We start from the raw sequence: 12628 nt of genomic DNA, 5'->3' as shown, positions 1-12628 counted from the left end.
TTGAAGCTTCCTGAGAAACATGACTTAGCTCAGACCTTTGCCACAGCTCTACTGCTATCTTCAGCAAGGCAGCTGGAGTGCCACGAGAACCCTAACTGCTCGCTTAAATGTCGTTGGCCATTTGGGGGGTAGGGTGGGGAACACTGGATTTCGCATTATAATAAGCAAAGGAGAACTAAGTTCAGAGGAGGCAGCAAAATACATCCCACCAAACAAAAGGCTCCTCAAACGTCCTCAAATACAATCTCTTTCCTAATATTTTCCAGTAGGGGGAACTAAAGACTCGCCAAGCAGAGGCTCGCTCTGCTCAGGGACCCGCGTGAGTTCCTGTCAGAAGCTTTATAGTCACCTGAACAAGCATCAAACAGCTACCAGGCAGGCTGTGATCACACGTGGGCCCGGCCACACCGACCACGCCGGGACACCTTTAGACTAGACAGAGGCATCCGTCTGATTTCAAGTGGCGCTCCCTAACTATTTCCAGCCCTAATGGAGTTTTTCCTTGGAGTTATCGTGTTTGGGCTGAAACACCGCTCTGGAGCTTCTTTCTGTTAGTCCTGTTGGCTTATCAGCATTCTTAAATCAGAGCCTGCTTTCCGAATTTTCTTTTCGAGGTGCTAGGGAGGGCGAAGGCCCTAGAAAACCACTTCCTCCAAGTCCTTTGATCCTGGACCTCCCCTGTTCCTAGAGTCTTCTGCAGAACTCTTTTATCACAAAGTCCCGAATTACGCTCAGTGTTGGGAGGTCAGAAGGCAACCGTGCAACATTAGCGGGATGCCAACCCTTCCCCTCTCTCCTCCTCTTGGGGATTCCGCTGCTAGCCATAGATCTTGGCTAAAACAAGCCTAAAGAGGTTAGAGAAACCCTATCCCCAAACACACACACACACACACACACACACACACACACACACACACACACTTTTTTTTGGCCTGATTCACTTACAACCACATAGGAAGTATGTACACAAAACCTTTCTACTCCAATAAGTGCTTTTTCACCCCCACTCGTGTCCTTCCTGTTGGCCAGCTTCTCCTTTCTACTACAAAGTGTGTGTGTGTGTGTGTGTGTGTGTGTGTGTGTGTGTGTGTGTGTGTGTGTCGGTGTGTGATTTTAACGGGTAATGAGGCTGTGCCCGGGGTCCTGGAAGATCATCTTTTTCTAGAAAAGCTCTTGTGCAGCTCCAGCAGACGGAGCGATGAATAATTAGGAAGGGCTTCCATGAAATCACTCACCGAGAAAATTACCTGCCCATTAAACGGGCCGCGTGAGGAGCGGGAGGCTGGAAGCCCACCTCACCCCTCCCGAGGAGGGAGGGAGAGGGACACCCGGGAGGCTCCTGGAACGGGAAAGAGTTGATGGCTAATCGCAGTCCTTCCCAGCCCGCAGTGGCTCCACATTGGTTCATTTCCGTCCCCCCCTAAGACTCATCGCCTGCCCGATTACCCCTGCTTCGAGGACCCAGGGGCGAGCTGTCGCCCCTTGTAAGGGAGGGTGACCATCGGTGGTGGTGATCTGGGTGCACCCCTCATCCTCCACCCCCTCCGGGGGACCTGATCCGAACAGCGCTTTCCTCCCCTCCTCTCCTGCTTCCCCGCCTTGCCTCCTCCGAGTCCTTCCAGCCCTCGGCAGCTGCTGGAGGAGGAGGCGGACGCAGCGCAGCCTCCGCCGCCGCCGAAGCAGCGGCTGCAGGGGAAGGGGCTGGAGGCAGGCTTGCTGCTCGGAGGCTGGACCACACGCTAGCATCCTCAGGGCTCCCAGGTCCGGGGATCCCTAGTCTAGCGGTGCTCGCCCACAGCAGCTGGACGCTAGCTCGCTCCGGGGCGGCCCCTGGGGGTGGCGGCGGCTTCAGCCCAGCCCCTCCCTCTTCCCTGGCTTCCTCTTTTCGCCTCCCTCCTCGCTCCCTCACCACGTAGGAGTTCCCATTCTCCACCCGAGCCGTCCTGCTTTCCCCCCTTTCCTGCCTTTTGGAAACCAGAGACTCCGAGGGAGGCGACCGGGCGGCAGAGGAGAGGGCCGGCTCACAAAGTGCTGCTTTGACACATCCTTAGGATGGAAGTTAAGTGAAAACAAAACAACACAAAACAAAACTCCGCGAAGTGTTGCTGCTACGGAGAAGGAGACCTGGGCGGGCAGAGGAAACCCGGTGGGCAGGCCAATGGTTGTTCCGCAGCGCGTTGGCAAGTTTGTGGAACACTTTCTAGGAATTAGGTCTTTTTTGTCCCCCGTCATCTTGACTTCTGAAGAAAGAACTTGTGTTTGGATTGCAATGGAGTCTAAGGAGACAGGGCTAGAAGCACGTGAATAGTCCCGCCAGCTGGGCTGAATTTGTGGGAATTTCGGAAGCCAGCCTGTGGAAGTAAAGCAGCTCTTGGAGTCCCTTGGGTTCATTCGGATGGCTCCTAACGTGTCCCGTGTCAGAACTCTTCTTCACCAACAGCTTCTGGTGTTGCCATTTTGCTCTTCTTGACCTTAATTAATCTCTAGGAAAGTCTAAACTTCGGACCTACCTCTTTTTTTGATACTTATTTTTGTACTTCTGCTCTCTGGGATTGGTTTCTTAAACAATCTGGATCCTTTTTCATATGTCAAAATGAGTCCGCTGATGTTTACACTACTATTGCTCTTTGGATTTCTCTGCATTCGGATTGATGGTGAGTTAAAACCCCTCTTTCTTTCCGAGGTTGTTGTGGCTTCTAAATAAAATGTCAGTGTGGTTGGGAGTATGTTTTGGCCATGCACAAGCTCTTCGGGGGGCAGAGGTTCTGAGTCTTTTGTTTCTAACCTGCTGCCAGTGGAACATAATATAGTCACCTATTGTTGTTATTGTAATTAATTAATTGAGGAGTTTTACAATAAGTGATGGACTCACAGCTTAGAAGAATAACTGTTAGAGACAATGTCTTGAAAGAGCCCAGCATGACTGTGGCCACTCTCTATTTGGTATTTGTTCTGGTATCTAAACTTTGGCTTAGGCATTCAGCGGCAGAACTAGAGTAGCTGATAACTTCCAGGTGCATTCAATGAGTAGGGATTTGAGACTGGGCATCTCAAGGTTCAAAGTGTATCACCTGTGTGGCGGTGAATGCTATCCCGGCATGAAATCAGAATGAAGGATTTAGATCCCAGCGAGAAAACTGTCACAAGTGGGACTGGGCGAGGCTCCAGGAAGGAGGCAGTATCCACTATGGGCTGGCTGCAAGCTGGGAGCCCTCAGCCAGGTCCCCAGTGGACCAACACAATGGGGACCTGGAACAGGTGCTGTAGGTGTCTTCCGCTAGGCTGAACCACTCTGTCAAGCAGACAGGTTTTTACCTCTGGTTTTCCTGTCTTTTGTTCAGATTCAGTTTCCGGGGCTATCCTCAACTAAATGTCTGGTTCTTGGGAGATTATCACAAAATCCTTGTGTAGCTGTTTGAATGAGAAGGGTTAATAATTGTGAACATATTATGGGTTTGTTCTTTGAAAGTAAAATGAAAATATTTGGAGTTGACTTCTAGAGACATTCATTTTTATATCAATGGCAAATGTTATTACCCCCACCCCAGGAACTGAGCTTGGAAATAATTTCGAATTCTAATTATTGTGCTTATAAAGACTCTTAGGTATATTAATCCAAATATTTAAGACATTAAGATAACATGTTGCTACATAAACTTTCCTTTGAATTCATTACTTGGGACATTGCCTAGTATTGCCCATCTGTAGGAGCTAACTTTGTGTCTGCAAGCTACTGTACAGAACCTAGGAACAGACTCAAAAGGAAGACTATCTGTAAACACAAGGCAATGCAGATGAGCTTGCCTACTGTCAAGTGGCTGTTTTCAGTTGCAGAATGGAATACATGAGTTCACGACCCCCACCCTCCCCAGTGATAGAGATCTGGGAGGGGTGCTTGTGTGCACATTTCTCTCCTTCCCTGAAAAGTTGTAGAAGCTTAGGATTTGATCACTATGAGGGACATTGTGGTAATTTCTACAATCATATCTAGAATCATTATTCATGCATTATCATTTCTAACAGGTTCACTTTTACCATACATGGGTATCATCCTGACAAAAAGGTTTATAGATTCCAAATACGTTTGGTTATTGTATTAGGACTTTTGTATAGCAATGTATTTATAAACTATGCATTCAACTATAAAATTAGCACCATTTAAAAAGATCAGATTCTCCAGGAAGAATACACTTAAATTGCTCAGTGGAAGTGACAGAGGAAATCTGAAAAGCTTGGTGTTACAGAATGTAATTAATGTACCAAGGTGTTTGGAGATGTATGAAACAAATGCAATTAACTAGTGTGCTGGAACAGCAGCAGTGACATATTTTCTCTCTCCCTCCCTCCTTCACTCCCTCTGTCCCCCTCCTGTTGGTTTTATCCTTCTCTTTCTTCTTTCCATGTTTCTCTTGCATATCCTCCCCCCCCCCCAATCTCTTTCTGCCTCCTCCTCCTAATTTTACTTCTCTGAAGATGTGTCTAGAACCTTTGTTCTGATTTTCCATAATAAACTACGGAGGCAGTTTTTGTGTCAGGACCATCTGCAAGAGAGTTCATAGTAATAAAATGAAAAATGCCTACAGGTACAACACTTAAGACCGAAGAGGTGATGTTAAATTTCATCTATATAAAATCTGCTGGGTCAGAATCAAAAGCAATTATAGACACTCTTACTGAATTTACACGTAACCATACATTTGACATTGAGTTGCCTTTGGGTACTTCAGAATGGTGACAGCTCTTCCATGGGGATTGTTGAAAATTTGGGATGTGGACAATACTGCCCTCTAGGCTGTTTCAAGGCTTGGGACCCTGCAATCACATATCCAATGAGGAGGCTGGTGTACAGAATCTCTAAGCTCTCTGCCCTTCTGGATTCTGTGATATTTATTTACTTTTTGTCCTTCTTGGAGCTGTGGGCTTATTTTCCACATGAATTTCAAATTTAGAGAAGCTTGTACCATTCCAAAGATATACTGACTATCCTTGTGCTCAACATAGAAATTAATTTTATTCAGTGACAAATGATACATAGATTTGCATTAAAATTTGCTTTGTGGGTTATTTATATGTGCATTTTTATAGTGCATGAAAAAATGCTAGAGTTTTGCTTCCTCATAGAAAATATGTGTTAATATTATTTATGACTTTTCAGAATCTTTTCCCTATAACAAGCCATAAAGAATAAATATTAAATTAGTTGAAAACTGCAGATGAACTTTTAAAAAAAATCTTTGATGTGAAGGTTTTATTTTATTTGAAACACATTAATAGCCATATGGAGGTTTTGCTCACTGTAATATGGAGTGTGTAATGAGGTTAGCCTTTGTTTAGTAGATTCAGTTTTTAAATAATAGTAGTTTTCAGTCAGTTATAGGGATATAATTTGAATGACTGCAAGATTTTAAATTATAATCCCATCCCATATATCATTTTGGTATTTTTACAAATCTTCTGAAAGGTGTTTTTACAATGATAATGATTTTCTCTTCTTTACTCCTTACCTATTCTTAAATGAAACGACACATGTGGTATTTGGGGAGATAAAGATAATGTGTATGAGCAGTGCAGATGCATACTCTCATATAGGTTTATACGTTTTGCTAAAGTGCTCCTTTCAGTAATGGGCTCATTATCGTAGCCATATGTAGCCCATTTCAGAACTTGAATTGCATATAAGTAACCTGAAATTTGTTCTTATAGCTAAGCAGTAATATCACATTTGAATTGGCTTTGTTTGGATAACCTTTGATGCTATGCAACATGTGGACCATAAACCAAAAAGGATTGCTTAGAACATTAAACAAGAAAATCTTAAAGTAAAAGTCATGATTATACACAGACAGAAAACCCAGTTCTTGTCATTTGACTCCTGGGCAGCTTGTAAAAATAGCATCTTTGACAGTAAAAATATAGATAAGTAAGGCAATGACTTAAATGTGGATATGTATGTAGTGGGACATGGGCTCTCTCTCCCTGTCTTCCTCCTTCTCTTTCTGCCCCCCATGGTATATATGGGTATGTATGTGTGTGTGTGTATGTATTTAGAAATATATGTTTATGAAGTCCATGAAGCAAGAGATAAATTTACTTCCCATAAGCAATTCGGATTTTGAACAATATTTGTAAAAAGGGGGACAATTGATTCTTCTTACTTTCATTCTTATTTTTCTTCTCTTCTGCTTTCTTCTCTTCCCTTCCCTTCTCTTCCTTCCTTCCTCTCTCCCTCCCTCCCTCCTTTCCTTCCTTTTTCTTTTCTTTCTATTTTCAACATTATAAAGGTGTTAGAGACATTTGAAGAGTGAAGAAGATTGTTGAGAGTCTTTATTAAATAAATAATTGATCAAATGAGCATCTAAGGGTGTGAAATTAATAGTTGTTGATCTTAGATATATATAACGTTGGTTTAAACATCCTCACCTTTCTTTAAGTAAGCTGTATAAATTTAAATAAACTTGCTATGTACATATACTATATTTTTCAAACTTAGGCAAACTGAAGTTCCAGATCTGAGTTCAAGCAGAAATGGAAACATAATATACCATTTTATAGAATTATTTTTAAATAACAGAATTGTGATGTCTTTTCCAGTTTCTCCAGGTACAGGCCTTTCAGTCTCAATCAGTATATGACATGGTATTAATTTTCTTCTTAAAACAACATTGAATGAAGAGTGACTGGATGATTATTCTCTTTTTAGGAGAAAGTTTTACATACTTTTTTGTTCAGTTTTTTAGCAGGGTGCTATGCAAACATGGATATGTAACATCATCTGTGGAATGTACTATACCTACCCCAACGACCTATCTATAATTCAAAATAGCGTTGAAGACACTGGGCCTCAGTCTTTAGTGTTTTCTTCTTCATTTCAGCCACTCCTTACAATCTTTCATCTCATCCATATTTATGCTCTGAAAATGCCTCTAAAACTGCCTAGTCATTTCACAGAAGAGTTGGAGATCATTGAGGATTCATCTTAATGTGTCTGCACACAGCCTATCGTCTGTGCCTAGAGCAATGCTTGCCAGGTCCCTCTGACTATGTGGCATCTTGGCTTAATAACTACTGATACTAGAGCAAACTCAGGCCCAAGATAGAACATGTCCATTTTGTAGTTGTTCCCATCTCAGTAAATGGCGTCATTATTTACATTTTTTTTCATGATCAAAGCAATGAACCATGTTGACTCAAAGCAGTGAACCATGTTAACTTGTTCGCTTAGCTCACAACTTGCTTCTTATAAAACCATTGAAACAGCCTGATTTGTGATTTCTTTCCCCTATCCAACTTATTATGAACCATTTTAAATACATACTAAGTTGAAAAAAATTTCAATGAACATCAAAGTTTACCCTGATTCTGTAATTATTCTGCTTTACCTACTAACTTATCAGTTTTGTTAAGTATCCCTTCATCTGACCATTCCTAATTCTCCTTACCTAACCAATGGGACCTTTAATACACATGTAAATGAGATGTGTAATTTCCTGTAGCTCTCTGCTCATGGCTTCCACTAGGCCCGGCACTAAAATATACAAGACTCTGTGAGTTCAGTCTTTTACCTATAGGACGCCAATGGTTCATATTATCTATCTAGAATATAGATTTCGAACTTTGGGGGAAGTCATTCAGCTGACTCAAGGTCTTTGTATTTGATCTTTCCTCTTAAGAAAATGCCATTATCCAGATCTCAGTATTGGCAAAGTTTCTCAATTATTTAATAATGTTATTACTCAATATCTTCTCTTTGGAAACACATTTGTGTAAAAAAAACAAAACAAAACAAAAACCTTTCCATTACTAAAATAAATAACTGATATAATCAAGATAGAAAGAGAAGGGGTATATTTTGGACTTAGAATTTTGGTGGTCTCCATCCTGGCTGGTAGGCCCCAGTGTTCTGGGCATGTAAGAAGGAGAACTTCATCAGCAACAGGGGTGATGGCAACACTGCTCATGTCATGACCAGAAAGCAAAATATGAGAAAGAGAAAGTGCTGAGGTCCCACTATAACATCATACAAATACCATCCAATGTCCTCACATTTGACCCCACCTCCGGAAGCTCCCTCCAGATCCCAAGTGTGCCACCTTTGGGGTCTTTGGAGGATGTTTAAGTAGCTGTCGGATGTCCTATCTAAAATTTATCCTTTTGAAATACCATTTGGCTTCCCCCTTTACCTGTCTTAAAATATGTTTTCTACAGCTCACCTCCAGTTGGAGAAGAATGTGTGTGTGTCTGTAATTGTCTGCATTTTAGGCAATGTAATGGGTCTGACATTTTAGCAGGCCTCTGCAAGCTAAAAACTAAGGGTGCTATGCTTACAGGAAATCCATCAAAAGATGTGAGGTCCTCTAGTCATAGATGATGCACTGTGTTAGTCATGCCATGGTATGGTGTGTGATTTCAAGTTTTTTTGTTACTTAGTTCTTAAAAATCCTAGGGGAGGGGGCCAGAAAGATGTGGCACACATAGTGGCTTAGCCCCGCTCTGAAGAACTCTGAGCTTGGAACCTGAATATTTCATAATGGCTAATAAGATAGCTGGTATTACTTTTGCCCCGGAGGGTGATACTATCTTCATTATATTGATTCTAAACACATTTACCTTACATCTTCATGGGAGACTATTGGCACTTTCTAAGGCCTAGGAGTGTCCTTCCAATAAATAGTTTTGAATACAGTTTGGAAGAAGTCAGGAGTTAGTGCCTCTGCAAGGAAGACAAGCAGACACAGGAGACACTAACTTGTTCTGCCAGAAGTTAATAAGTATAGCCAGACATTGGCTTGTTTGTCACCAGACTCCTGCACTAAGCCCTTATGCCAGGGGCTTAGCTTTGACTGTCATGTTTACCAGTGTACATGACTTCAATGCCTAGAGCACTGAAGACAGACAGTGCATAGTCAAATATTTGTTGAATAAATGAAAATGTGCTTATAGAGTGCTTTTGTGATGCTGAGTTTTATAACATGGCCCAACACAGGAAATACTTACAATAAGAAGTGTGTGTGTGTGTGTGTGTGTGTGTGTGTGTGTGTGTGTGTGTGTGTGTGTACGTGTACATTGTAAACTATAGAAACTGGCTAATAAAGTTATCAAATATTCTTATTAACAGAAGTGATATGATTTCTGGCGACTCAGTATTATGCTTTCTGCTTGGTAAGAGATACAGAATTAACTATTTTCTCTAATATACCCTTTTTTCTATCAAGCAAAATGTGTTTTCTACAATGATTACCACAGTCCTCTTCCTTTCTTCCCACATGAACTGACAGACAGACAGTACATAGTCAAATATTTGACTTGCTTAACATAGCACTGACTGATATTCCACTAAGGGCCATACACCACCACTTTCCAGGGACTCTGACTTTTGTGATGACATCTAGTCCAAGAATTGAGACTTTTCTGTGCATTTAATACATGCTTCAAAATCTATAAAACATTACCAACAAATGCAAACGATTGCTTTAATTTGTAAGTAGAATCAAATAGATAAATTCTAAAATTAGCCTCCAAATATACAATCTGGAATAATTGTAAAAGATTATTAAAAGAAGCTAAAAAGTATTATCATCCATGATACAAGTTATCCTGCTTTACTTACAGTTGCCATGACCAAGGGCCTGTTGTCAATAGATGCTAAACTGATATATGATTGGGGATTTAACAAGTAGTGTTAAATGTGTTATTATGTGTGAATTTGTGTGTATGTGTGTGTGTGTGTGTGTGGTACACCCATTTTAAGATGATGCGGTATAGAGCGTTTGTATGTGTAGACCAGGAGACAGCTGTGGGAGTCGCTCTTTCCTTCACTGCCTCTATCTTTTGAGCCATCTTGATATTCAGTCTAGATTTAAGACAATATTTCAAAGAAGTCTTAACCGGAAAATTCATTTCAAACCTCAGATAAGGGCTGAAATAGATACTCTCTAAATTTGGTCTGTATATATTTTCCATAATTAGTCTCATAGAGATGCATTCCCATATGCCATAAAACTTCTGATGGAGGCACAATGTTTGGTGATTTTAGGCATAAGTTCAGAGTCGTACAGCCTCCCTAGGATCTAATTTTAAAACGATTTTCACCCTAGAAAAAAACCGTTTGTCTTCTTCTTTTTTACTGCCCCTTCTTCTAATGCAGACAACCATTGCTCTTCATTTTGGTTCTGTAGAATTGTTTTTCTACTTTGTACACTCAAACAGTCATGGTAAACATATTTTGGGCTGGATCTAGAGGTGCACTCCTGTGTTCAAGAGGCAGAAGCAGAAGAATCCTTGTCAATTTGACACCATCCAGGACTACACATAAAACACACACACACACACACACACACACACACACACACACACACACACACACACAAATATTTTATGACTAATTTCTTTTCATAATTTTTTTGTTTTACATTTTAGTCCAGATTATTTTCCTTTTTATTTTTCTTTCATACATTACTTCTCTACTGCAGCCATCCCTTCCTCTCTCTCCCAGACCCTCTCCCCACCATCCCTCTCCCACAGATCCACTCCTCCCCCTCTTTCCTTCCAGGGATATCAACGGAACATGGCATTGCATGATATTTTCATTTCACTACTAGTTCCCTTAGCATAATATTTTCAAAAGTTACCCATATTGTAGCATATATTAGGATTTCATTTCTATATTGCTAATAATATTCTATCTCATTTATGTTTCGTCTTATTTGTTGATGGAGATTTGGGTTGTATAATATGCAGTGATTTTTGCATATGAATTTGCTTTATTTAACCTAGAGTGAAATTGCTTGCTTATACAGTAATTCTACCTTTTTGAGGAATTATGATATTATTTTCCAAAGAACTACTACTGCCACATTGTCACCAACAATGCATGAGCTAAATATGTTTTATTTTAACAAAATTATTGAATGACCAATATGGGCTGGATTTGAAGATTTGAAATGAAACAATTTTATTATAATAAGGTCTTATATTCAGTATTCTGAATTTTGAATTCTACTTGTAATTTTGGCCTTGTAAGTGCTCTTCAATTACTGTGTGGACTTTTACACATTTAGTTAATAAAAGTGAACTTGCCACTTAGTGTGATCTAACAAATATAAAATGTAGATCATGGAATGATAGAATCAAAGAGGGAGAAAACTCATTGCAAATACATCACATTTCTCCTCATATTTGGACACATGGGGACCCAAAGCTCAGAAAATATATGTACTTTGTTATAATAACATTGACACATGGGAATCAAATTGAAGTTTAGAGACTCAAGAATATTTTGATCATGTGTTTTCTGAACATATCAATAAGCTAGCTTGACAGTATTGTGGTTAGTATTTTATGCAACACATGCCTGCCGGGTGCTGATTTATAGACAATCCAACTTGCTGGACTCATTGAGAACCACAAGAGCCCGCTAAATCAATTCTAGAGTCTTCTCCCTCTTAGATTATATGTATTTTTTATGATCTACATTTTATATTTTTAAAAAGTCTCTGCTAAGTGTCAAGTTCACTTGTGTTAACTGAATGTGGAAAGCTTTATACAGTAATTGAAGAGAACTTACAAGATCGAAATTACAAAAATACTTCAAAATAGTGAAGAAGAGGACTTAAAAGGATGGTCCACCAGTCAATAGGTGAAACAAAAGTAGTGTCTGATGATTGGTCTTTGAAGATACACCCAATGGGTTGTGTGAACTCCAAGAAGAAATGATATGATTTCTACCTGGTACAGTATGAGAAGTGTCACCATAAAGAAGTCATTTAACATGTGGACTTTACTGGGGAGAAAATAAGAAACTACATTTCAGAAAAAAAGAGAAAGGAGAATAGTATGGGTTGGACAGAGGTTTCATTAGGAGAAGCAAAGAGTTTAGCTTAATTGCAAGGCAGATTGTCTAAAGGCTTTTTATGATTGTCCTAATGTTACTATCATAGATTCTTTTTTTTTTTCCTTTTGGTTTTTCAACACAAGCTTTCTCATGTAGCCCTGGCTGTCCTGGATCTTGCTCTGTAAACCAGGCTGGCCTTGAACTCACAGAGATCCACCTCTGCCTGCCTCCCAAGTGCTGGGATTAAAGAAGTGTGCCACCACCACCCAGCTCAATCATAGATTCATATGAGGAATAAATGAATATATATTGAACAATGACATATGAACAAAAAAATTATATGAACAATCCTCTGATGGATGCCTTATATTTTATAAAAGTCATTTATAAAAGTCATTACTTCAAATGATCACAGTTTATTATTATATTATTATTCCCTTGCTTATATAAACAAGGAAATAACTGAAAAGATTTTAGCTCTCAAACACTAGCTTTGAGCTTCATTGCGGACACATTCACAATATATTTCTTAAGATTTTTTTGTAGCATGACCCTTCAGACAACTTACGAGAATTTTTGTTGTTACTTGAGTGGACTCATCTGTGAACACACCTCTGCAACTGTGACGGGCATGCTATGACATGGGTTTCTATTGCATCATCTGCTGATCACAGAATGCTTAGCATTCCCAAGTGAATAGTGTTATGACAGAGAGGGGGGAAAATAAGGTAGGCATCCTACAAACAACAATCTTTGTTAACCAATATTATATGATGGTATAATACTGTTGTTTGTTTC

General features: G+C 40.1%; 1 protein-coding gene across 15 annotated transcripts in view; it reads left to right on the top strand.

Moving 5' to 3' along the window:
- The first annotated feature begins 1976 nt into the window (after window positions 1-1976).
- The window catches only part of Robo2 (roundabout guidance receptor 2), a 523875-nt gene continuing 513223 nt past the window's right edge, over window positions 1977-12628 (top strand). For 14 of the 15 annotated variants that reach the window (XM_042259491.2, XM_076549116.1, XM_076549113.1 and 11 more), the window contains exon 1: window positions 2453-2654. In XM_042259491.2, coding sequence (XP_042115425.1) covers window positions 2594-2654 — 61 coding nt within the window. In that variant the 5' untranslated portion in view covers window positions 2453-2593. Of the gene's footprint in view, window positions 2655-12628 lie in introns of all 15 variants that reach the window. The other variant, XM_076549117.1, reaches the window with a different exon arrangement.

The sequence above is a fragment of the Peromyscus maniculatus genome, chromosome 12 (assembly GCF_049852395.1).
Source record: "Peromyscus maniculatus bairdii isolate BWxNUB_F1_BW_parent chromosome 12, HU_Pman_BW_mat_3.1, whole genome shotgun sequence".
NCBI classification, from domain to species: Eukaryota; Metazoa; Chordata; class Mammalia; order Rodentia; family Cricetidae; genus Peromyscus; species Peromyscus maniculatus.
Note: the sequence above shows the minus strand (reverse complement) of the source record. Positions and strands in the feature narration are given on the sequence as shown.